The 27,829-nt window shown below is 38.1% G+C and overlaps 1 protein-coding gene across 4 annotated transcripts in view; it reads left to right on the top strand.

Moving 5' to 3' along the window:
- Positions 1-21,100, top strand: part of PDC (phosducin) — a 36,023-nt gene extending 14,923 nt beyond the window's left edge. For 2 of the 4 annotated variants that reach the window (XM_007480973.3, XM_007480972.2), the window contains 4 exons: positions 954-988; positions 15,601-15,685; positions 17,094-17,245; positions 19,982-21,100. In XM_007480973.3, coding sequence (XP_007481035.2) covers positions 15,604-15,685; positions 17,094-17,245; positions 19,982-20,509 — 762 coding nt within the window. In that variant the 5' untranslated portion in view covers positions 954-988; positions 15,601-15,603 and the 3' untranslated portion in view covers positions 20,510-21,100. The remainder of the gene's footprint in view (positions 1-953; positions 989-15,600; positions 15,686-17,093; positions 17,246-19,981) is intronic. The other 2 variants (XM_001375885.5, XM_007480971.2) reach the window with 1 other exon arrangement.
- The last annotated feature ends 6,729 nt before the right edge of the window (positions 21,101-27,829 follow it).

The following is a 27,829-nucleotide window of genomic DNA, read 5'->3' as shown; positions in this document are numbered from 1 at the left end:
CAATCTTTTTTCGCTATAACTCTTCAGAAATGTTTGTTAAATTGTATTTATAAGTATTTATTGTAGGGGCAGCTGGATGGCTGGCTCAAGGGATAGAGTTCTGAGCTTGGAGTCAAGAACACTCAAGTTCAAATCTGCCTTCAGACACTTACTAGGGCAAGTCACTTAACCTCTGTTTACCTTAATCTGGAGAAGGAAATAGTAAATCACTCCAGTATCTTTGCCAAGGAAATCTCCTGGACAGTATTGTCCGAGGGGTCACAAGGAGTCAGATGGGACTGAACAAGTCAACAACAACAAAAATTTAATCTTAGTTGTGTTGTGATTCTGCTCTTATCTAGAAACTATACAAAAGCCATTAAATGGAGATTAAAAAGGGGTTCCCACGAACTGTAACATAATATGTATTACCAAGGTATTTCTGACATATGAAGAAATTTTAAAACCACAGATAGGAGCGCTCCTAAATTTCCAAAGGAAGTCTGCTACTTTCTTCATTTCCTCCAGAAAGGCCAGGAGGAAGGAAATCCTATGACCACTAGTGACACTCTTTGCCTGATATCTCCCTCACCTCCTCCCCTAGTTGAAGTGCTCACACAATTTCTATTTCTTTTGAAAATATGGAGTACCACTAAGCCTTTTCCTTTCTATGCCTTCAAGACCCTAGCATCATCATCTGATTTACCATGTAACCTAAAGACCCCTGGGCTTTGCCATCTCCTGCCCCCTCTTAGGCCTTCCAAACCTTTCCATTGGCTCCACAACTGAACTTTCTTTTGTGTACTATCTCCCCAAAACAAAATATGAATGCCTGGAGAGCAGAGACCATTTTGATTTTTCTCTTTTTATTCCCAGACCTTAGCATGGTGCTTAATGCATAGAAAATACTTAATAAATTCTTTTTCATTCATCTACTGCTTCAGTTTCTAAAAAGTCATTTTTCTCTCCCACAGAGTAAAAGAAGCATAACCAGGTGAACACCCAAAAGGTGGGTGTTGTTGTTTTTTTCAGGATGCCTCTTCTGAGAGCTACTGTTTTCTTCAGAAGGAAATAGTTCTTGCTGAGGGAGATAAGTATAAATAAATAAATAAATTCAGTCTTGTCTTTCTAGTTCTATGACCTGGGGCAAATCACTTAACTTCTCCAATTTCCAGTTCCCTCATCTGTAAAATGGGTATATTAGTAGTATTTATTTCACAGAGGTGTTATTAAGATTCAAATGAAATGATGCTCCTAGAAAGACTTTGCAAGACTGACATTTAATTGTCAACTATAACTGTTCCTAAGTCCCATTAGGATGCTGCTCTTGGAAGTCAAAGACTGTTTTTATATTTCTTTGTATCTCCAAAACTTGGAATAATCCAACAAGCGTTTATTAATATAACAAAAATTTATTAAGTACCTATTCTGTGTAAGACACTGTTAAGCACTGAGGATACAAAGAGAAATTAAAAAAAATAATAATCCCTATTATCAAGGAGCTAATAGTCTAACAATGCTTGGCCCATAATAATCACTTAATAAATGCTTACTGATGTGATATTATTGTTATCATTATTCTTATAGAGGTAGCCTGGCATAGCAAGTAGAGCCAATTATATTAGTCTTAACCCTTATGTCTGGGCAACTACTTGGGACTGGTTGACTAAATAATGGATGGATGACCATTTGATTGAAAACATAAATCCTTTGCTTATCATTAGCACTACTGATGCTATAACTGCCTCCATACAGAACACCAAATTGTAGCTTTCTCTTATTATAAAAGTATTAGCAAAACTCTATTCTCTATATTCAGGCAGCAGCAGGAGAATTTTTTTTTCCAAGCAAAATTCACTATGGAAAGACTTGTGAGCCCTTAACTAGAATCAGAAGAAAAGAGAAAGATGACAAATATAAGACAGTTAGTTATAAGAGTAAGCAAGAAGACGAGCCTACTTTTTAGCCATTATGCTATGAGTTTGAAGATTTTATGAATTTTGCTATAACTGAACTCATTGCACAGTGCCAGGCTCTGTGCTCAGGACTGAAAACAGGAGTGGAGGAAAAAACAGACAGTTGCTGCATTTATGGATTTGTATTATCTTGGGAGGGAAACATCATATGCACCGATAAGAAAATGTAAGATATATACAAGGTAATGGGCGGCCGGTATTAACAACAGAGGAAATCGGGAAAGGTGTTTTGAAGGAGATGCTATTTGAATGAGCCTAAAGGGGAGTTAGGGTTTCCAAGAGGCAAAGATGAGGAAGGAGGGTATTCTAGACATGGGGGAGATCCCCTGTGCATAGATACAGACATGAAAAATGGAATGTCACTTATGGAAAACAGCAAGCAGGCCAGTTTGTCTGGAAAATAGAACTATGAGGGAATAATTCGTATTCAGTCTTGAAAGGCAGGCTGGGTCCTAATGGTGATGAGTTTAATAAATGCCAAATACAGGAGCTCCTATTTTGTTTCAGGGTATTCTAAGAGGTCCAACAAGATCTTGAGTAGCAGAGTCATACCTGTGGTTGAGTTATATTCATTTAATAGGTGTGTGTAGAATGCATTAGTGAGGGGAGAGACAGAGGTCTTATTTTCTGGGGCTTCTGATGTCATTTGTTAAGTTGCAATGGACATTCTGAGCCCATCAAGAAAGTAAAAGGTGAAAAATGAGGCCAGAAGAAGCTATTTGTGAGCTGAGAGTTTTTTCAGATGCTAGATTTTAAGGGTGGCAAGAGAAATTCTTCCCTATAAACTTTTATCTCAAAACAGATTTAAACGGCAGAAATGCAAGCCTTTTGTAGCATAAAAGGAAAGAGAAAATGGGTTAAGATTTGCAAAATGTTGTATAAGGGAGGTCACTTTACAAAGAGGCTGCCCAGAATTCTCACATCTCTCTCCACATATAATCAAATAAAAGAGAAACCATTTCGAACTGGTTGAAGAATCATCTAACACTTGTGATTTTCTTTTTTTTTTTAAACCCTTACCTTCCATCTTAGAGTCAATATTGTGTATTGGATCCAAAGCAGAAGAGTGGTAAGGGTTAGGCAATGGGGGTCAAGTGACTTGCCCAGGGTCACACAGTTGGGAAATGTCTGTGTTCAGATTTGAACCCAGGACCGTGAGCCTCTAGGCCTGGCTCTCAATCTACTGAGCCACCCAGCTGCCCCCCACTTGTGATTTTCTTGAACAATATTTAATCATATATTTCTTAAACAATCTAAGATGAATAACCAAAAGATTTTGATATTAACATTTGAAATTACATTATAACTCAAATCCAACTGAAGACTCAATAAACTGGCCTCTTATTTTTTTCTGAAAAAGTCTGTAAGATCTTGGTTAAAAATAAATCCTAATTGGGACTGCTGGGTGGGTCAGTAGATAGAGCACCAGGTCTGGAGATAGAAGGTCCTAGGTTTAAATGTCACCTCAGACACTTTCTAGATGTGTGACCCCAGGCAAGTCACTTAACCCTTTTAAATTAAGTTAACAAATTAATCATTTAAATACATTCATAATTTAATAATTTTAATTAATTAAGAATAATTAAAAATCAATAAAAATCCTCATTAATTGCCTAGCCCTTACCACTCCTCTGTCTGGGAACTGATATTTAATATCATTTCTAAGACAAAAGGTAAGGGTTTTAAAACTAAATAAATCCTGATTTTTTTTTGTTCCTGAAAAAAAAAGAATCTCTACTAATGTAGAACTCCAATATTATTGGTCAGTCAGAATAGTGATATAAAGTAAGTTGAAATCAAAATGTTATGATGGGTGCACTGTAGCCATTGGTAAGACAGGAGAATAAAATACTCATTAGAGATAAGTTGTTCATCCATATAAAGTTAATGGATATTTTGGGGAGTCAAATTTACATCATATCAGGAGAGGGAATCTAATGCATCTGAGCATAATCAAATATGCAAAATATATACAGATTCTAAGTATGGGGAACTCTGGATACAAGTATTTTCTCTTCAAATTGGCTCAGGAAATAAGTCCCTGTAGAGCTACCGAGAGCCACAGATAAACTAAATGACTATCCAAGGGTTATAAGACTACAAACGTTTCAGAATGTGAACCTCCATCTTTTTTACTACAACCTTGAAGCCCATCAGCTTGACCAATCAGGATTTGAACCTTGGTCTTCTAGATACCAAGCCCAGGACTATATCTACTATACCAAGCTACATGTAGGGGAAAAATATATATATGTGTAAGAATAAAAATTAATATCCAAAATGCTCTAAGTATTATATTTAATAAAATTTATTAGTAATAACTTGAAGCAGAAAGGAAAATAAAAGGATAGAGAAAAAGAGAGAGCTCACCCAGCCACACATGTCGGAAAAGAGAGAGTGAGGGTGGGCAAAACATCCAATTAAGTACAAATAGGCAAGCATACAAGATGGGGATAAAGAGGAAAGGGATGCTGGGAGATGTCATTCAAGGGTACAAAATTTCTAATTACATATGTATATTTTTTAACATAGGAAACCAGCCCTGCCTTATCAAGTATTTCAAATATTTTGTTTCTTTTGCTCTGCTATTCCTTTCTCTGTTAAGGAGCATTGTCCACAGCCAATCAATAAATATCGTTTTAGTGGATACTTGCAATGAGCCCAGCCTGGCATGCCACAAGGACATGAAAAATTATTGACATGGCACCTACCTACAAGGGACCTTACTATCATCTTGTGGGTACAAGACACATCCCAGAAGCAATCATAGAACAAAACGGAATATAAGTCGAAGGTGAAAATGGCCTAAAGTTCCCAAATTGGCTCACTGAATCTAGCTCCATCCCAGGTAGTTGTAGGCAAACAGCACAGCGGCCAAGTATATGTGGGGTGATTGTCCTAGTACTTGGATGAGTCTGAAAATTTCCCTGGGTCCTTAAACCCCTTTTGCCATCAGATTTAGTTTTCTGGCATTTTCTCCCCATTTATCATCCCATTAGGTACTCATTCATTCCAGGGGTCCTCCGAGAAATGGAAGTTCCATACTTTTGGACACTCTTGGTTTAGTCACCTGCCATAAATCAGTTAATAATCACTGACAGTAGGAAGAGGGTCTGGGGAGATGGCAAGTGAGGGGCAGAAAAAGCAGGCACGTGAGGCATAGCAGGGGAGGGCAGAATAAGTGGAAGAAGGGGAGAGGGCAGAGAAGGCTGCTCCCAAAAGGAAAGGGGAAACAGCAATAAACTTTGCTGACTCCTCAGTTTCACCCACCAATCAGACATTCTTGCTCATATAAAGTTGTTGTAGTTAGTATTTTCCAGGTAACCTGCTCCACGTTGGCTTAGTCAACTGAAAGTGTCAATTTACTGAAGCATTTGATTCTTAGAGAACTATTTAGGGCCTCTGGCTAAATAGAAGTGCAGACAGATTAACAGCGTTTGGGACCAACTCCCCTCCTGGAAGGGCCTCTCCTGACTGAATTGCGGTTTGGTGGGGCAGCATGTGCCTTCATGTGCTCAGGAGATGGAAGAGAATGGATTTTAAACCTCACTACAAAAGAACTGTCTTCTTGTTGGACTGTCTCATTCCTGTCTATTTTCTGGGTTTTACCTATTTAGGGAAAGATGCCAGTTAGGGCATCAGAAAAGAAGCAATGTTCTTGTCTGGCTTGTTAATCTCATCATCACTTACCTCTTAAAACAAAATTCACATTAAAGTATTTTCAACAATACCCCTAATTCCCATCCCAAAGCACCATATATATATATATATGTGTGTGTGTGTGTGTGTGTGTGTGCATATATATTTTTTTCTGTATTTGGACAAATGGGAAAATATAAATTATAGTGACAAGTATTTATTAAGAGTACACTCTATGGGGGCAGCAATGTGACTCAGTAGATGGAGAACCAGGCTGAGAGACAGGAGATCCTGGGGTCTAATGTGACCCTGGGCAAGTCACTTAACCCCCTCTTACCACTCCTCTGCCTTGGAACTAATACATAGCATTCATTCTAAGATGAAGGTGAGGGTTTAAGAAAAGAGTAGAGACTTTCATTTTTACCTTTGCAACCTCAGCACCTAGACTAGTGCCCAAAACATGGCAGGTACACAATGTTTCTTGGTTGATGGTTAATATACAGCAGACATGGTGCTAGGCAATGTGGATATAATAGAAAGAAAACAGTCTTTGCCTTCGAGGATCATATTTTGGATGGGGAGGAGAGTGGTAGGATATGGGGACAACAAGCATCCTAACACCAACATACTATAGAAAAAGACAGATTTTTTTTTAAATTCTCACAGAAAAATAATCATTCTTTGGTTTGCTTCTCCTCCTTGATGGCTCCATCATCTTGATGTGAGTACTCCTCCCATGATGCAGGTTACAATCTATCCATGCCGACTTATCCAATTCAATCTTTGTCCAAGACCTCCTATGAATTCTCCATGAGGGGGTACACCTAAAAGGCTAGAGATCTTCCTCTTCTAGTTTTCTGAATATGGTATGGTTATCAATAGAACAAGCCAACTGCTTGTCCATTATCTCTTGCTCACACCAGAAGACTGACCTGCCATCTTGTCTACTAAAACTTTTCTCTGATAATATCCTTTATACTTCCTCTGTTTGGTTAGTACCACAATAAAATATACTTTTATGAATATACTATAATTGTAGTATAGTATACTTGTAGTATAACCTATGCTTGCCTTTGGGCTAGAAAAAGGAAGTCCTCCAAAGGACCTGGATAAAACTATTCTCCTTCTTGATCTATTATTACTCCAAATTCACTCTGAGGAGCAACATTAAGGTACTTTATTCAGTCGCAGAAAATGTCTTAAACCATCATAGAATCTCTTCAACCCTTAATATAGATGGAGAAAAAAGAAAAGAACAAAAGTCAAGGGTCCCAGATAATTATATCTGCGTTCATGGCGTTCGTCTCATTTGTCACTGATGGACTACAGAGATTATTTAAATTCACAGCACTCCAAGTGTCTCTGGTTGTGCCATCCAAAAAGTCTAATCTTTGGATGAGCAGTGGAAATAGGAGGGTTGAAGAAGTGTATATTCAGTCCACCTAAGGTCAGCTCAGCAGGAGGTAATTATATTGCTCAGCAAATACAACAGTATATGTGTGAATAGTGGATAGTACCAGTCCTGGAGTTAGGATGATATGAATTCAAATCTTGCCTCAGATATTTCCTAATCCTGTGACCCTAAATAAGTCACTTAATCTCATTTTCTCCAGTTTCCTTATCTGAAAAATGGAAATAATATTATCACCTTCCTTCCAGGGTTATTCTGAGGATCATATAAGAGAGTACTTATAAAGCATTTAACACAGCACCTGGCACATAGTAAATGCTATGTAAGATTGGGAGGGCAGGGAAATACTCCTCAGGAGGGAGGAGGCTCCAGACCCCTAAATATCCAAGAACTTCTGGTCATATCATGGGAACCTCAGAAAAAAGCAGCACTACTTAGCAACTTTATAGGACTTTGGAGGTCCTAAAATTAAACTAAGAAAAACAAACAGACTCTAACATTCAAGTGAACCTAGAGTCAAAAATACGTTACCTGACCTCCTAAGAAATTTTCCATTAGAATGCTATTTACATCCAGAGAAAGAACTGTGGGAGTAGAAACACAGAAGAAAAACAACTGCTTAATCACATGGGTCAATGTGGATATGATTGGGGATATGATCACCCAACTGCAAGTATCAATAATATGGAAATAGGTCTTGATCAATGACACATGTAAAACCCAGTGGAATTGCTCATTGGCTATGGGATGGGGAGGAAGAAAGGGAGGGAAAGAACATGAATCATATAACCATGGGAAAATATTCTAAATCAATTAAATTCAATTTTTCAAATTAAAAAAAAAGAAAGTAAAACAAAAGTTTCCCATTAGGAAAACAAATTTCCTTTTCAAAAAAAAAATTTTAATAGCAGACGTGAATCCACAGATAGTTAGGTGGGGCAATGCATAGAGTGTTGGACCTAGAGGCAAGATGGTCTTCCTGAGTCCAACCCCAGCCTTAAGACACTATCTGTGTGACCTTGGACAAGTCACTTCACCCCATTTGACTCAATTTCCTCATATGTAAAATGAACTGGAGAAGGAAATGGCAAGCCAGTCCAGTAACTCTGCCAAGGAAACCCCAAATGGGGTCACAAAGAACCAGGCAAGAGTGAACAACAAGGAGTACATGAATAATGATTTGCTTTTTTGTTTTTACAAAATTCCACCAAGATAATTCATATCAGAAAATATTAAAGGATTTGAGCTGGAAGTCAGTCATTTGGTAAACCAACAAGTATTTATTAAATGTTTACTCTGGCCAGGCATTGTGCTAAGCATTGGGGTTACAAAGTAAGACAATGGAGCAACTAAGTGGCACAGTGGGTAGAGAGTCAGGCCTGGAATCAAGAGAATCCAGGTTCAAAATTGACCTTAAACATTTCCTGGGTGTGTGACCCTGGGAAAGTCACTAAACCCCATTTGCCTAACCCTTGCCTTCCTTTCTTAGAGTTGTTGCTAGGGCAGAAAGTAAAGGTATTTTAAAAATAACAACAAAGGCAAAAATACAGCCTCTAAACTCAAGAAGTCCACATTCTAATGAGGAATACAAGTCACCTCAAGGAACCCCTAAAATAGTAACTCAGGTGCAATATCAAAGGGAAGGGATCCTAGAAATTACCTAGCCCAGTATTGGAATTTTCTGGATGAGGAAATGAAGGGACAAAGAGATTAAGTGCCTTGTTTTGACTTTAAGAGCAAAAACATAACTGAGAGGAGCAAAACCACTCAACTCTACTATTCTTAGAACCATTGCCTTAGAACCTTAGCCATTCTTCTCCCCCAACCCCATCCCTTGCCACATGCATACTGTAACCAACTGCCCACTTTCCACCTCTGATTCCAAGAACTGTAATCACATCAAGGCTACTATGAATTAGAATTTTTTTAAAGGTATGTCAATGAATGTCCAATAGTTCCTTTACTGAAAGGGAAATGCTTCCGTGTGGCTTTTACCCTGATTAAGGAGGCACAACTCAGGTCAAAGAGAATAAAAAGGAGATGAGTCCTTTGTTGAGATGGACCGATCCCTGGAGATCAGCAAATGGTTTTGAGGTGGGGCACAAAAAGTCCAGGTCAGCCAAAGAGGTTGGACTTCACATTCCTGCTCCTCCTCCTCAGGTAGGAGTAGTAGAGGCAGTTTCCAGGTACAATGTGTGTAGGGAGGGGGTAGGGAGGACTTGACTACGTGACAAATAGCAGGGAATACAAAGCTTGAGACTGAGCAGGTTTGGAAACAATGGGTCACTGAGTCAACATAACTTTCAATACCATTTTCCATCTCTGTGATTACCCAAACCAGACCACTCTTTACTGGCCTCCACTTCTAACTGTGTTTTCTCTCCCATTCGAAAAGATTCTGATAGACAGGGACTCTTTCACTTTTGTGGTTGTATTCCCAGACACTGGAGCACTTACAGATTTCTATTCTTGAGCATCATTTAACAAAAAGCATGGCATCATTTTAGAATCAAGTATGTGAAAACAGTGTCTGGTCTACCTTTGTAAACGAGCCAGTGACACAGAACTAAATGGTATTCTTCAATTCAATACTCTTCAAAGATACATCAGGCAAAACAGTTTTTTACTTTTGAACCCTTCAAAAATCTTTGAAGAACAGAATGTAGACTTCTTTGGCTTCATCTGGGTTTGTATCTTCTCATACAATTATTACTATCAACTATTCCTAATAATTCAAATTTCATTCAAAAATCATACAGTGAAAAGATGTAAATTTTTTCTACTCATAAATTTATATGGTTTAGCAGGGAATGATATAAAGTAAATATTACTCAACATAGCTATGTATTTTAAGTTATTTCTATTTAATTTTCTAAATCACTCCTTTTTGCAACACCTTATCCCCAACTCTATTAAGATATACACAAGAGTAGTACATAGACTTCAGCAGAAAATATTCTTCTAAAATCTTTTTTTGAACAAACATTAGCGTTTACATCTATAGCAAATCAAACACTTGAAAGATCAACAAAAATACAGATAACAAAATTCAATAGAGTTGTGATTTGTTTTTTAATGTTAAAAGATCACTGTATTACAAATATAAATAACATAGGAATAGGTTTTGAACAATGATACATGTATAACCCAGTGGAATTGTTTGTCAGTCCTGGGAGTGGGGAGGGAAGAAGAAAGGGGGGAATCATGAATTATGTAGCCATGGAAAAATATTCAAAATTTTTTAAAAATACAGATAAGAATGTTTAAAATGACTAGTAATAGACATTGTCATAGGGAAGGTTTATCTTAGCAATAGTCTTAGTAGCTTTCAAATTTTTTGTGTCTTTATTCTGTTTGGTTTTTTTAAACTGAAGTTTAGAATTTAAGCATTTGATAACTCAAATAATCATTTTTATAGGACAGGAATAGACTTGTGACTTCTTTAGCACAGGGAAGTCCCAGATGCTAAAATTGTTTACTGGTAAAGGTTGACACTCTCACTGCAACTTGTAGGCTTAGAAAGTTGCTTAGGATCTAGATTCAAATCTGACTTGAGATCTTTCCTAGCTGTGTGATACTGGGCAAGTCACTTAACCTCAACTTCCTAACTCTTGCAGTTCTTCTCTCTCACAATTGACACTAAAGAAGAAATTAAGGGTTAAAAAACAAAACAGAAAGTTGCCAGGGCTGTGGTGCAAAATAGGTAACCTATTGGCTACATATTTGGAAATGTTTAACAAAATTAACAAAAATACAATAAAATTTAGATTACATCATATTTTCAAATTGTTAATAAGTAGCTGGCAGAGATCCTTATGTATGGTTTAGTGTCTCTCCCATTTTGATTTGAGTTTGGCACCACTCTCTACAACACTGAGTGATTTCTCCAGAATCCTACACCAGTATTATCAGAGGCAAGATTTGAATCCAGTTGTTCCTGGCCCTGAGGCTGCTTAAGAACTTGATGGAATTCATGTGTATGTGACTAACAAAAGTAACTAGGATCGAAACTACTGCTAGTATTATCACTCCTACTAGTACTATAGCTACTAAATTCTATCTCCCCACAGAGTATGAAGTAAGCACCAAGAAAGATGGAGAGTTAATTTAAACTGTTCATTCTGATTCATCTTCGTTATTTTTATTTTTCTGTTATTGAAGCCCTACTCCATTGTCAGATGGGTGGTGTAGTAGATGGAATATTGAGTGTAAGAAGAAAAACAACTGCTTGATCACATGGGTCAATGGCGATATGATTAGGGATGTAGACTCTAAACAATCACTCTAGTGCAAATATCAATAATATGGAAATAGGTCTTGATCAATGATACATGTAAAAACCAGTGGAATTGCTCATTGCCTATGGGAGGAGGGTGGGAGGAGAGGAGAGAAAGAACATGAATCATGTAACCATGGGGAAATATTCTAAATCAATTAATTAAATAAAATTTTTCAAGTAAAAAAAAAAGAATATTGGGTATAAAGTCAAGAAGACTAGAGTTCATATCCAGTCTCAAATACTTACTAACCATATGACTCTAGACAAGTCACTTAAGCTATTTGCCTCAATTTTTTCAACTGTATAATGGGGATAATAATAGCACCTACCCCTACCCTACCCCAGGTTGTTGTGAAGATCAAATGAGATAATATTTGGTAAAAAAAAAAAGGGGGGGGGGTTGGGGAGGAAAATGGGGGAAAGATTGGTTAGTACAGTGCCTGGAGGATACTAGAGGGTATATAAATTCTTACTCCTTACTCTTCTTTTTCCTCCTCATGAAATGGAGGTGAGCATAGATTATCAAATGATATCTCAGGGCTCTATGAGTTCTATCAGATCCTACCAATCCAGAACAACTTTAAGGAGAGGTCCCCAGGAATGTACTAGATAGCTGTTGTTTGAGGACAAACAAGTTAAGTTTGGAAAAGAATATCATCAAGTCAGTGGCAAAAAGGTAAACAATCAGGAGTGGATCTTTCTAGCCAGAGCAGCTCTTCTACACCAGTACTCACCCATGGAAGGGTCCAGATGCTCATTGGTCAATGAGCCCATCAGTAAACATGGATGAAAGGAGCAAGTAAGCAAGTACTACCTAAATCATGGCTGTGAAGTATTTAAAGTATTTTAATGTATCTAAGTCTATACAGAGAGAATAACAAAACGGGGGGGGGGGGGGGGGGGGGAGGGGGGAGTAGTCGTCCTCTAAAATATAACAAGATACTCAGTCAAGATCCTTCATGACCAAAGCCCTTAGTTGACGTCAATAAGCTTTTAAGGATGAGTGAAATGCACAATTGCAACTGTCTAAAACTGCCTTGCTCTGACCAAGAAGAAACTGCGCGTCATAATGCTTTTTAATCAGATAAGGTAACCAATCCTTGAACAATCCCTAAATGAGGTTGACAGTTTTCTCTTGTCACCTTGCCCCAGTTGTTCCCTCCTTTCTGATGAAAAAAATTTGTTTGACCTCCCCCAATACTTTATATGATTCTACCAACCATGGTCTAAAAATCTTCCTTCTGGTTCAATCCATGGTCATGTACTTCCTTTTTTTCTTTGGTCATTTCCCCCTTTTCGGTCTAGACCTGTGATTTCATCCTGTGTAAGACACTTGTGTGAAGCAATGAAATGCAGGTGCTAGTGCTAGGGACACTTGTTCGACAAATTTAATAGAGTTGGGGTGTTTCCTGGGGCATTAATGGGTTAAATGAATTACCTAGGACATTAACCACCAATAATGGCACCAGATAAATGTTATTCTGGATTTTTAAAAAAGTTTTGCCCAGAGAAAGCTAATGATATTGTTGTTAAGTTGTACTTTCAGTGATATCTGGGGTTTTCTTGGCAGATACTAGAGCAGTTTGCCATTCTTTCCTTTTCCAGCCCATTTTACAGATGAAGAATAAAGGCAAACAGAGTTAAGTGACTTGTTCAAGTTCCCATGGCTAGTAAGTGTTTGAGGCAAGATTTAAATTTAGGAAGATGACTCAAGGCCCAGCGCTCTATCCACTGTGCCACCTAGCTGCCCCCTAACAGTTATAGAGGGTGGTGTCCCAAAAGCCTTAGTGCAGTTGGCTAGGACTTTTAAGGCACCTTGTGCAGTGTCCTTTGCATTTGCAAAGTGCTTTCCAAAGCACTCTATCTCATCTGATCATAGTCCAGACCTAGGGGTTCTTATCATTTTTTATGTCTTGGGCCCTTTCTCAGAATAATGTTTTTTACCCATATTCATAAAAGAAGGAAATGTTAAATTTCAAGTAGATGTTAGAGAAAATAAAGACATATTTTTTTTCCTCATTCAAGTTCACAGATCCATCATCTGTGAACTCCAAACTAAAAAGTTTAGGGGTGAAGATATCTTCTTAAATGCAACAGGTGCACTGTAAGAGAATTTTGAAGCTAAAATTAGGGTAAATGGTTTGATATTATAGAAGGAAATTGATAGTAATTCAGATGACTTAGAAACAGTAAAAGGAATGTGGATGGCAAGAAGGAAAAATCTCTCTCCTGTAGTTAAAAAAAAAAAGCAAAGGCATGCATTTTTTCCTCCATTTCCCTTTCTTATGAGAGTATCAACCAGTGCTACTATTGGTAGCTGCTGTCACATCCCTCCTATCCCTCCCATCCTCAACCATGAACCTAGGTCACAGTCACCCCTAATTCAACTGGAGCCTTTCTACCATGACTAGCTTTGTCTATGTGACCTAAAGTTTGTCTTGAGTATTGGATTACTTTCTCAGTAAGGTGGTGACTCAATGTTTTTTTTTTTGTTTTTTATCTTTCTTTTGAACAGTAATCAGTTTTCCCTTCTTTCACTATGGGTTTTCACCTGAGCAAAAGCAAAGGCAGCAAGCTCTGTTTCTCATTCTTGGTTATTAGTAACAAAATTGTTTTCAGAGTTGCTTAAACACTATTTACATTTCTTGTACATAAGTACCCAAAGTAAGCAAATTGCTCTTTTAAAATTCAGAAGAAAGAAAAGTCCCTAGCTTAAAGCCAAAGCATTTGGGGCACTAAACAGTTCTGCAGAAATTACCAGGTGATGTGCCATTTTTAACTTTTAATTAGAGCTTTTATTTTAATGTTCCAAGTTACCCAGTTATTACTTTTGATGACTATCAATATTCCCCTACTTACTCTCTGAGGTAGTTAATAGTCACAGTGCAATTAGAGAGTTGCTTATATTCTATAAAATAGTTACTTCCATTTTTGTCCTGTACCTTTAATTATTTCTGATTTAACTTATTAATCATTTCCTTTCTCATATTTCTAGCTGTGTGATTCATGGACACTATCTCTTTTATTCTATTTTTCTTTTCTTAAAACAATAACCAACACTGACATAATGCTTTAAAGTTTGCTAAGTGCCTTATTTATATTTTATCATTTTATTTTACATCTCACCCAGCCTGGAAGGGTGATGATCAGTCATGAGCATGATCCCAATACTGATTGGCATGAAAGCTTTGATCTAGATCATTTCCAAACTAGGCTATTTCACCCCCTCCTCAAGCAGTCTGATGGTCCCTGCTCCCAGGGGTTTCCCATATTGGTTCCAGACTTGGTGTGGACCCACCTGATTGACTTTAGCCCTTCTGCAGCTCAGAACTCTCAATATCCAATGATCTATCAACCTTAGCATCACCCAGTAGCAGGGATCATAAGCATAAACCACCACATCTGGCACATTTCCCTTCTTTCCTAGAATATTCTGAACAAAATTTAAATTTTTCTTAATGTCAGCATCATTTTGAAAATTCCTCTGAGTTTACAAAAGTATATATTTCTATTCCATATCTGGATTAAATATTACCATATTTTAATTCTTTTGTTTGTTTGTTTTAATGATTTTTCTTTCTCCTCCTCTGCTGCCAGACTCAATTGATATTTCTTGTTAGAATGAATTCCACAGAAAAAATACTTGCCTATAAAAGTCCCTTCCTTCCACCTAATTTCTAGCTTCCAATTTGCTTTGTGTTGAAAAATGAGATAACCAACCCTGTTAAAAATATGTGCAAAGTCAAAATAAATAACCCTATATGAAGATTTGCCAAGAAATAAAGTATATATGCTTTTTTTTAGAATAAGAATTCTGGGTGTGATCTTTATTTTGACTTCTCAACAGTCTTTTTGGTTCCTCCCTGATTCTCAACTGTGTTTTAGAAAGTCAAGGTCCTTAAAGAAGCAAAATCTCAATGGAGAAGGAACCAACATATCTATGATTTTTTAGGAAATGTTCACTGATAGTATATTTCAAGTTATGATAGAAAAGCTGTCCCGAGGCCATCGACTAGGCAAAACTTCCCATGTATTTCAGTGTTTTCTCTTCTACTTCAAATAATGATAGCATCTTTACACAATGACTTCACAAAGTAATGAACAATGTTCACAAAGTTTGTGGCTTGAAACAGGAAAACTACTTTGGGCTGGATACCAGGTCAAAATATTTTTCATTTACACATGTGGGTGATCACTTAGTAGAGATGTTAGTCCATCATCAAACCTAGGAGTATAGGAAATTATATGATTTGCCTATATGTTCTAGCCCCGTCTATTTATTGCTCACCTATTTATTTTCTTTTTCAAACACACAGATAATGTCAAATTCTGACACAAATATGGAAGTAACTAAAAGCTTCAGCCTAGAAGAGGATTTTGAAGGACAGGCCACACATACAGGTAAAAAAAAAAAGCACTAAGCAAAAGTATTCTCTTATTTAAAAGAAAATAGGAGGGGGCTGCATAGCTCAGTGGATTGAGAACCAGGCCTAGAGACAGGAGGTCCTAGGTTCAAATACACAGTATTGACTCCAAGATAGAAGGTAAGGATTAAAAAAAAAAAAAGAAAAGAAATCTGAAACCTTATCTTAAGTTGCCTTCCTAGAGTTGGAATTTGCTTATTGTTTTTCTAAATATTGGATAACTTAACAACTCTAGAAGTTGAATAACTTATAACTATTTTGTTTTATACTTCTGTATCCTTTGATTATTTACAGTGATACCTACCTAAATATTACCCCTATAATAATAGTATAGCATACATTTATTAAGCACTTTCTATATTTAGAAAATTATTTCATTTATAGGCAAGATTTCAATTCAAGAAGAATGTATATATATATATATACATATATATATATATGTATATATATATATGTAGAACAGTTTTCTAGACCCTGATACAAAGTTTAGACAAAATGTGACCACTGCTCTCAAGGAGAAAACTACAGGGATGATACCAAAATAGATAGCTGTACAGATAAAATGGTAGTTAAGTGGCTAGAGTATCAGGCCTGGAGTCAGAAATCATTATCTTTGTGAATTCAAGTCCGACTTCAGAGACTTACTACTGTGTGACTCTAGACAAGTCACTGAATCTTGTTTGCCTTAGTTTCCTCATCTGTAAAATGAGCTGAAGAAGGAAATGGCAAAATGCTTTAGTATGTTTGCTAAGAAAACCTCAAATGGGATTCCAAAGAGCCAGAACTACGACTGAAACAACTTGACAACAAATAATGATAAATGTATAAAACTACATTAAAAATATTAAAAGAAAAAGAGAAAAAAATATTTTAAAAAGAAAAAATAAAAATAAAAAAGCTACAAAACAAAATGCTATTTGAGGTGAGAAAGGGAAGATCATTCCCAACTTACAGATGAAAGCTGACTTCTTGGAGCAGATATCATTTGTGTTAATTTCTAAACAGTGACCAGAGGTTCAGTAGGAAAAGAAAGGAAGAAAGTACTATACTAGCAATTCCTCCTAATCCTATCATTTTAATTGGACCATAAAATTTTTAAGTGTTCTTTTACTAATAGACAAAGTTTAAAATGTATGTAATTCACACATTCATAATATGGAGTTTTGGGGATGATTCTGTGCTTAAACCTATATTAACACGCTTGAAACGGGAGTGAGTTTTTATTATTGGGACAATCAGAGACATCTAGCCTAAGCAAGTCATGGATTTCACCAGCAGGAGATCACAAGTCTGTTCCTATGACAACACACATATAAATTTCAAAAGGGCATACTGCCCACTGGATCGCCTAAAGAGCAGAAGACAAACCTTTTCCTTTATTCCAGGGCCCAAAGGAGTTATCAATGATTGGAGAAAGTTTAAATTGGAAAGTGAAGACAGTGATTCCGTCCCACCCAACAAGAAGGAAATTCTCAGACAGATGTCTTCTCCTCAATGTCGAGATGATAAAGACACAAAAGAAAGATTTGGCCGGAAGGTAGGTGGAAGAGACATGATATTTTGTAGGAAAGGAAAAGGGTAAATTATACCAGACTAAATTCAGCCCCTCAGTGAATGGACTCCAGGGTTTGAAGAACCTTTTTGACACCCAATTATGGTTTTGACGGAATTTTCTCCTCTCGTTACAGTTGAGCAGGATAATGTTTTTGTTTTGCTGTCATAGAAATATCATTCTGAGAAAATGCACAGTGTTCTTTGGTTATGCATTTTGCTCTCTTGTAACAACCAAGGTTAGCAAAAAGAGAACATGATTAGGAGTTGAAAAGCTTCATTTCAACTTCACATTCCCTCACTGACTCACTATGACCTTTTGAACAAGGCTCTCCAATTTTCCTGTCTGTAGGAGGATGATAATGATATCTCTTTCTATTTAACAAAGTTATGAACATTTGAAAAGGTATTCATGAAAGTGGCTTGGAAAATAAAAAGTGGAATGTAAGGGGTTTGGATTCAGAATAATAGAAACCTCTTGAGGGCAAGGACTGTTTTGTTTTTGTATTTCTATTCCCAAACACTAAAGCTGTGCCCTTCAGGAATAGGGGTTCCATAATCCTTTGTTGGAATGGATTCTATTGGATTGGATTTTTTTAATACTAATCCATGAGGTCTTATAAAATTGCTCCAAAAGAAAATTATAAGTGTAAGCATATGACATGATAGCATCCATGTAAATGATCAGATGTCAACATTCTAAGAACTTAAAGCTGGAAGGTCAGAATTTCAACTAAGCCCCTTATATTATAGAAAAAAAGAAACTGAGGAATAGAGGTTAAGTGAATTGCTCAAGCTCCCACAGCCACCAGACAAGATTTTGGATCCACATGTGTTAATATAGTAAAGTGAAAGGTTGGAAAGGAGAAGGGGGATTAAGAATCTAAGGACCTGAGTTTGAATCGGGGCTCTGACACTACAGAACTTTAAATAAGTCACTTATCCTGTCATGGCCTGAGGTTTGTCCTCTGTAAAATGAAAGGTTTACAAAAAATGACCATGAAAGTACCTGCAGATTTTCACGATTCATGATTCTAAGTGCTTTACTTCATCTAAGCTCTGAGGAAAGTAAAAAAAAAACAAGCATAGTCTTTTCCTTTAGAAGCTGCAGAGGTGGTTCAGTGAGTAAAGTACTAGATCCGGACTCGGGAGAAACTGAATTCAAATCTAACCCCAGACATAGACTAGCTGTGTGACCTCAGGCAACTCATTTAGTATTTCTCTGCCTTAGATTCTTCAATTATGAAATAGAAAAAATAATAGCACCTACCTAGCTAGGAGAAGGATAAAATGAGGTATTCATTGTCTAGCACTCAATAGGGCCTGGTACGTAGTAGGTCCTTAATAAAAGCAAGATTCCCTCCTTCTCTCATTCTTTCTTTGCTTCCTTTCTTCCTCCTGCAGGGCCTTCCATTCTCCTGGATCCAATCCACCATATTTGTACTTTTCAAAATTCTATCACAAACATGTTATTGCATCCTCATCATGATCAAGAAGGAAAAACAAATACAAAGAAATAAATTCAAAATCTATTGCTTTTGCCATTATGCCATACAACCACATTAATCACTTAATAAGCATTTATTCAGTGACTTCTATGGGTTAGATATTGGGGATACAAATATAGAAAATACTTCCTTGAGGCAGGGATGAATAGGGAATTGTGAAATGGAATTCTTTATTCTCTTTGTCTATTTTGAGTTAACTCTTTGTTAGCTATCAAGTAAGAGAATTTACATAGGCTTCTGAAGGTATCAACTTTTATCATAGGATTCACAAGTTTCTGACTGATTGAATTATCACCCATTTTAGCAAATGACTTGCAAACCCTCTTAGTGTTAAGTAGGGGTGCTTTGAGTTCTGGAGTTATCACTCATTTTAGCAAGTGATTTGCAAATTCTCTTACTTCTTCAAGTAAGTGACTTGTGAATTCTCTAACTTGATGGTTAACAAAGTGTTAACTCAAATAGACAAAGAGAATAAAGAATTCCCTTTCACAATCCCCCCTGTGATTCTTTTGGAGACAGGTCTCCCCAATGAATCATTTAATATAACCAGCTTATACCTACCTCTAAAGATCTTCTAGCTACAGGTATATACCATATTGCACTTTCTAAGAGGAAACTACAATAGTTAGAGATAAAAGGGAAATAGAAGAGAGAGAGAAAAAACCAATGTTTGCTAGGCACATTGACAAAAAAAGCCAATTAGAAGAGCAGTCCCATTTGGCATAAAAGTTTACATTCAGAATAAATGTGTTCAGCCCCCTTCAGTTCAATCAATTACATCCCAAAGTTCATTATGGATCCTCTGATGCAGTGGAGGTTTCTTTATGGAACTTTCTCCAAATAGTTCATTTTCTTGATTCAAGGAATTAGCAGGCTTCTTTTCCTGAAATTTTTCTCAAAAAATTTTAAAACTTAAATTTTATGAAAATTATGCAGAATGAATTCTTTTCATGGGAGATGGCCAGAGCACAGTCACAGAAATGAGAGGCCAAGAATTATAGATGAGGAACAGAGGGCAGGCCAGTTTGTCTGGATTGTACTTTGTGGGGATGACAGTAGTATCCAGTGAGACTAGAAAGACAAGTCAGGGCCACCAGATTGTGATGGCCAAACAGAGCAATTTATAATCTAATCTAATTTATATTATTAGTAGTATTGACCATATGGGGGAGTGACATGGTTAGATGTGGCTTTGTTTATGTTTTTTTTCCCAGATGAGTGTGCAAGAATATGAACTCATTCATCAGGAGAAAGAGGATGAAAACTGTCTCCGTAGATATCGTAAACAATGCATGCAAGACATGCACCAGAAGCTAAGTTTTGGACCCAGGTATGGGTTTGTAAGAGAGCTGGAGAATGGGGAACAGTTCTTGGAAGCCATTGAGAAGGAACAGAAGATCACCACCATCATCGTTCACATCTATGAAGATGGTATCAAGGGCTGTGAGGCCCTGAACAATAGCCTCAATTGTCTTGCTGCAGAATACTCTATGGTAAAATTCTGTAAAATCAAAGCTTCTAACACAGGTGCTGGGGAGCGCTTCTCCTCAGATGTGCTTCCTACATTGCTGGTCTACAAAGGTGGGGAGCTTATCAGCAATTTCATTAGTGTCTCTGAGCAGTTTGCTGAAGATTTTTTTGCTGTGGATGTTGAGTCTTTCCTAAATGAATATGGGTTACTTCCCGAAAGGGAGATCCATGCACTGGAACAGGCCAGCATGGAAGATGAAGATATTGAATAACTTAAGCTATAATATTTCAATATCTCAAATTTTTCCTTTTAATATTACAAAGAGATCTTTTTTTTTCTTTCTTCTCTTTTCTTCCACAGAAAAATATGTGTGGTAGTTGCTATTCTAACATGTAAAAAAACCTAACACAATAAGTGTATATTTGGCTTATGCAGATTTCTTAGCTTTGAACCTAGATTTCTTTTTAGGTCAATAATATCACCCTCTAACTATGAGTGTTAGGATATAGCCTTCAGCAATGTTATAAACAGATTTAGAAAGAACTAATGATATTTTGACATTTTGGACAGAATCAATTTTCTTTGGGGGGATTTTTTTTTTAAAGTTCTAGCCTTTCTCCCTTTGGTTCAGTCCTCAGATTTACTATTTGAGAAGTTTTAAATAAGGAACTACCTATATTCTGCTTATGTAACACTAATGAAGCCACAAAAATAGATATTTTTTCTTTGCGAAAAATTCATTCCTTCTTACTGACTGAATTTTGCAAGGCCCTGGGGAAAAAAAAAAGAAATTCCCCAAATGTGATGCAAAATCATTGTCATATATGTCAAGAAAACAAATAAAGAACTAGTCCATGGTGCAGCTGAGTCTTCTAATCTTTAATGTCTCATCAAAAAGATATACTTTATATATAGTCTGTATTTGTTATGTTCTTCCTCTCCTACAGGGAGAGTTCCTTGAGAGCAGGGACTGTTTTTTGCCTTTGCATCATTAGAATCTAGCACAGTGTCTGGTACAGGGTAGGCACTAAAAAATGCCAATGAATTAAATCAAACTACTTTAAAGTGGATAAGAAAAAGTGTTTCCCTGAGCTAAAATTCCTTCATCTAAAAAAATGAAGATAACAAAACTTGTAATACCTACCTATTTGTAGGATTATAGATTTAAAGCTGGGAGGGACCTCAGAAAACATGGAGTATACTTCTCTCTATACCACCCCTTGTTTAAGGCAAGTGAAACACAGAAAAATTATGACTTGCCCAGGGTCACAGAACTACTAAGTATTTGAGGCAGGATTTGAATCCAAGTCTTCACTCCAGGTCCAGGTCCTTATTCAGTAGTTCAAGCTGCCTTACAAGATTACTAGACAGATTAAATGAGATAATGTAAAGTGCTATGGGAATTTTAGTACCAACAAAAATGTTAAGTTTACCCATATTTTTAGACATCTCCAAGGACACTTGGCACTTCCTCCTCTCCCTCTCAAGGACCCTCATGCTCTAAATCCTTTCCCAGTGATGTATGATTTAAGGGTCCCTCTTCTTCCAACTCTTCATCTCTTTCTAGCCCCTCCTCAGAGTCCAGGAGGAAATCACTTACTACTTTGGGAATGTAAAAGGCAACCCTTAAAAAGAGGAAACACTCCATGTACAATGTGGGTCAGGCCTCGGATGGCTATTATTTCCTTCATACCAAAGAAAGGCCAAGTCCACCAGACTCCCAAGTGCCCAGTAGCCAAAAATGGGATTTAAGGGGCACAAAAAGAAATAGCTATAAAGTAGAAAGTGATAGGAGCCAAGGAAAGATTCCATGAAACACTCTAAGAAAATTTGAGGGGAGCTAGTTTATATCTGTAGTTTGAAGTAAAAAAGTACAGTCATGAGACCATTAGATATGAAAAAATAAACCTTATCAGTGGTTAGGAGTACAACTAGCCCAGTACAGAAGCAAGAATCATGAGTTTCTTCCCATCAAGGCCATCCTTACCTTCTTAAGAGAGGGGAAAGAAAATAAGGCTTATGCAGAAAAGCCAAGGAGGTAAAAGGAAGAAGTTGAGTTAGACTCTTAAGCAAGAGTAAGCAAAGATTTCCCAGCCTCTGCCTGCCCCAGGGATGGTCCAAGTCTTCCTAGAGCTTGCACATATATCTGATATGGCCTCTGTATTATAAGGGGAGGTTAATTTGTAACTCGAGGGGTTTGGCCTTTTAGTATTGAGAGGAAGAAAGAGAGGAGAACCTCCCTTCTCTAAGTGGGGTTCAGGGGAGACAGCTGATGTTTAAGGTTGGCTCAGAGAGAAGAGAGGGGGTTTGAAGATTTTTCCCCTTCTGCCTTCCCTCCTTAGCTAAGGCTGCTCTCCCACATTTGCTCTTGTCCCTCTTGTCCCCCCTCCGCCACTTGAGACCAAAGGATCTCCCCTTGATCTGTCTACTCACACTCCACTTGGGGAAAAGTTAACTATTTTAATGTCAACTCAATCAAGGTAATATAAAGGAATAACTAGTATGGAAAGAATGGGAGAGGGAAGTGGGGAAAAGAGGTCCCTGTCTCTATCTAAATCCTTTCCCCTTCCTCCTTGAGTTTGGGGGAAACTTAGGCCTTGACAGCCTAAGGCCCCTTAGAGAAAGTCAGGTTGACTCAACCCTGGGCAACAGGAGCTGAGGTAAAGTCTGCTCAGGTTTCTCTTCAGAAAGTCCCTTCAATTGGGATATGTTGGGGGGAAAGATTTCCAGTCACCAGCAGGAAAAGTGGGTAACCCTCAGGAGAAAGTCTTTTTTTCACCCTCTCCCTTCAGCTTCTCAAGACTGAGAGAGCAACTCCTCTCCCATCCAGAGTCTTCTCCTCCTCAAGATTCCAAAGTCCTGGTCGTTGAGGTGATCAGTTTCACACCCTCTTCAGCCTGACACTTTTTCTTTAGTGCCCGTCTCTGTCACATCTTCAATGTAAGAATGAGTACTGACAGTTCTTGCTCTAAAAAACTCCAGGAAGGAAGGGTAGAAGGGGAAAAGCATAATCTCTCTCTACTCTTTAATCTCTTCTCTACTCTTTAAAATCCCTCTCATTTCAATAAGAACTTGTTTTTCCTTTTTTGGACATTATTAGTCTTCCACACTGGGCCCTTTTTGGAAAGAAGATTGCATAAACTTTATAACTTTCCCCCAACTTAGCATGTTAACATTTGGGGATTTTGTTCCTTTTCCTCTGATCTAATACATTCAAATACACCACCTTATAAATAAGACAGCAACATCCACAATGTCTGAAAACTTCTTAAAAGCATTACCTAGATAAATATAAGGAAGCTATCAATCAACCAAAATTCATTGAGATTCTCCTAAGGATCCTGTGCTAGAGATACAGCTGTGCTAGCTGCTAGGAGCCTCCATTCTTACAGGTAAATAGAGCATATATAGTGGGGTGAAAGACTAGGAAGAGAGCTTTAGTCCAGATAGTCTTTGGGCTTCCTAGGGCAAGCAGATGATAACAGCCTTTCCAGTAGTCTAGGTAATGGGTAATACTGGTTGAATTATTGTTTCTAGACCTAGAATAAGAACTAACATGGCAGAGAGACCAGAACAGGGCAGATGTCAAGACACTCATGTGGATAGGCCCTGGTATTCTGGTGGATAGCTGGAGGGATATAAAGTATAGTTTAGGGACAGTCTTTCAGTCAATAAACATTTATTAAGCACCTGCTAAGAGCCAGGCACCATACTAAACACTGGAGATATAAAAAAGAAATACACTCCCTGGCTTCAAGGAGTTGACAGTGCGATGTGACAATTAAAATTAATATACAATAACTCAAGTATTATATTTATAAGTTTTATTAATAACAACTTGAAATAAAAAGCTAGAGTAAAACCTGCCTAACTCGACCGTGATCTTGAGAAAGTAGAGACAAAGACAGGGTGGAGACACCGAACTATATATAAATGTGACCACTCAACCAGGTGAAGAGAGGAGAGGAATTCTGGGAAATACTGAAGGACTTCTGGGGGATGAAGTCCAAGGGTTCAAAATTCTAATTAATATAGCGATGAAGGAAGACAATGCACAAAAAGCTAAAAAAGAGGTAAGGTGGGGGAGAAGACATAGGGGATCTAATATAAGGGGCCAACAGCCAATAGACATTTTGTAATTGTCTACTATATGCCAAGCATTGGGCTAACTGCTGAGGGGGTACAAAAGAGTCAAGAAAGAATTCTTACCCTCAAAGAGTTCACATTATTATAATTTTTTTAATTAAACCCTTACCTTCCATCTTAGAATCAATATTGTGTATTGGTTCTAAGGCAGAAGAGTAGTAAGGGCTAGGCAATGTGGGATTACGTGACTTGCCCAGGGTCACAGAGCTGGGAAGTGTCTGAGGCCAGATTTGAACCTAGGACCTCCCGTCTCTCAATCCACTGAGTCACCTAGCTGTCCCCAAAGAGTTCACATTCTAATAGGAGTGACAATAAATTAAAAATATGTACCCCAAAAGCTGTATACATGATAAATAGGAAATAACTTAGAGGGAAAGCATAGAATTCATAGAAGATGGGATTTTAGTTGAGACTTACAGGAAGCCAGGGAACTTAGTAAGAAGAGAGGCAGGGGGTCCCAGACATGGGGGACAGCCAGAGAAAATGTCTGGATCCGAAAGATGAGGGGTCTTGTTCATGGAACCAGAGGTCCAATCTGATTCGAGGGAAGAAAGTGGGGAGTAAGATGGAAGAAGACTAGAAAGAGAGGAGAGACTCGGTTATGAAGGGCTTTGAACTCCAGAGGATTTTGAATCCGAAGATGTTGTATTGTATCCTTGAGGGTGACACTGGAATTTAAGGGGGGGTGGTGGGGGGGGTGACATGATCTGATGTGCTTTTAGGAAAATCACTTTGGTAGAGGAATGAAGGAGGCCTGAAGTGGGGAGCGGCTTGAGCCAGACAGACTCATGAGCAGGCTCCCCTGTAGTTCGGGTGTAAGGTAATGAAAGCCTGTACCAGAGAGGTGGCAGCATCCGAGGACAGACGAGGACCCATTGGAGGAAACACGCCGCAGAAATAAAACTTGGAGTTGAGATGACACCCGGGCTGTGTGCCTGAAGCCCCAGAAGAATGGAGGCTGCTATTCTCTAAAGGGAACTTAGGAGGTGGGGAAGATTCAGGGAGAAGATGAGAAGATCTATTTTAGAAGTCTAAGTCATCCAGTCCCAGGGGCTCGAGGAGCAGCTGGAGAGGGGAGACTGGAAGTCAGGAGACAATTTGGGTCCAGGTAGGTAGATCTGAGAAGCATCGGCACAATTCAGTTCCTGAAGAGATCACCAAGTGAAGGAGTAGAGAGGGAGAAGGGAAGAGGGCCCGGGAGGAAACCTGAGTTCTTAGGACAATGATAGGCAGCAATGATAATAAAAATGAACAATAGGATGCTTCCTCTACTTGACAGGTTCCTAATCCAGCCTCCCCTTGCAGGAGGAAGCTCATCTTTGGACCGGCCCCAATTCCCAGTGAGTGAAGAAAAACATTAAAAAAAAGATTCATACGTGCCCATAAATGTAACATTATATCTGAGAAGCAGTAATAAGAGTTGCATTGTGTTCAACTCATTATCAGAATGAAAGATTAGAGCTTTGCAGCCCAGTAACAGAAATGTAAAACCACCCTAGGAGGACAAAAGGGGAGAGAAGTGTCCTTGGCGGGGATGGGGGTGGGCAAGGAGCTAAAGGCTTGGGAAGGACGATATTCATAAGATAAATAAAATAAGAGTTCAGAAAGATTCTCATTCAAGGCAGCTTTTGTCTTGCAGTAAACAGACCAAACAAGCTTAAGCAAGATTACTCCAAGCAATGTCTTTAACCCATAATTGGTAAAACAAAAGTAACTAGGTGGCACCTATATTCAGTCCTCATGATGATAGCAACCATACCCAAAATAAGCAGCTGGTGAATCACAGAAGCCAGAGAGAAGCTTTGATCATGGCACTGAGCAGGAAGAACTGAACAAAAGGCAGGATTTGTCTCAAATATTTTAAGTCTGCGGCTTGCAAAAATCTTGGATAATAAAACCTTCATTTAAACATTCCTTCATGGTAGGAAAATATTTTTTGACCCAAAGGAGAGAAATATTCTCAAAAAAAACAAAAAACAAAAAAAATAACCCCAAACCCTTACTTTGTCTTAGTATCAATACTAAAACAGAAGAGCAGCAAAGGTGAGGCCATTTGGGCTTAACTGACTGACTTGTCAAAAGTCATAGTTCGGAAGTGTCTGAGGACAAATTTGAACTCAAGAAGATGCCTTTCTGACTCCAGACCTGGCACTCTTATTTATTTCATCACCTTGCTGCCCCATCCTCCCACGATGGAATTTAAAAAAACTCTTACCTTTGTCAACATGGAAATCTAGAGATTCCCAGTTTATTTAGTGGGGAGGTAGAAACCCCAGGTTTGGACCTTGTCACAGGAGAGGTTTCCCCCTGATATCTGGTTTCACCAGACAATAGACATCCACTTCAGGTGGGATGCAGATCCCCATCCTAAGTCAAGTAGCTCTTTTGTCTCCAGAAGCCTTTCCCAGTATATCACACCCTCCTTACCGAGGATCAATCTGGGGACCTTCAGCTTCTGAGGCTGACACACTACCTACTGTGCCAAAGCTGAAGTGGATGTCTATTGTCTGGTGAAGAAGGACCTTCCCTCAGGGGGAAACCTCTCCTGTGACAAGGTCCAAGCCTGGGGTTTCTACCTTCCAACTAAATAAGCTGGGGATCTCTAGATTTCCATATTGACACCTTTCACCTTAGAATCAATACTATGTATTGGCTCCAAGGCAGAAGAGTGGTAAGGGCTAGGCAATGGGGGTTAAGTGACTTGCCCAGGGTCACACAGCTGGGAAGTGTCTGAGGCCAGATTTGAACCTAGAACCTCCCATCTCTAGGCCTGGCTCTCAACCCACTGACCCCTACTACTGATTTTTATTTTATTTATTTATTTATAAGCCCTTACTTTCTGCCTTAGAATCAACACTATGTAATGGTTCCAAGGCAGAAGAGCAGTAAGGGCTAAGGGCAATGGGGGTTAAGTGACTTAAGTGTCTGAGGCCAAATTTGAACCTAGGATCTCCCAACTGTAGGCCTGGCTCCCAATCCACTGAGCAACCCAGCTACCTTCCCTCTCTACTACTCATTTTTAAATGCCATTCTATATTATAGAAGATACATTAAACTGGGAACTATAAGAACACATGTTAAGACATATGAAGTATATTTACTGGAAAAATATGAATAGTAAAATAATAACAGGACTTTATGATTTTTAATTAGTGGTATATAACAAGAATGTCTAGATGATTTAAAATACATTAAAAAGAAGTTTATGTTAAAAGTAATCACCTCTCTCCTAAGAAAGACTTGGGATCCAATTCCATTTATTTTAATTTCCTATTTCTGTTTAAGACGAGTTTCAAAATTCAATTCAAAAGTTATTATATCTATGACACCAAACTGGGTCGTGAGGGCCCAGGAGGAAGGCCATTGGAAATTCCTGCTAATTCCTTTTCCCTTTTCCCCTCCCCTCCCCCCCCCCTGAAGACAACCCTTCCTTCCCCATCATTGG

The sequence above is a fragment of the Monodelphis domestica genome, chromosome 2, assembly GCF_027887165.1.
Source record: "Monodelphis domestica isolate mMonDom1 chromosome 2, mMonDom1.pri, whole genome shotgun sequence".
Taxonomy (NCBI): domain Eukaryota; kingdom Metazoa; phylum Chordata; class Mammalia; order Didelphimorphia; family Didelphidae; genus Monodelphis; species Monodelphis domestica.
This window is presented reverse-complemented; position numbering and strand designations above follow the sequence as displayed.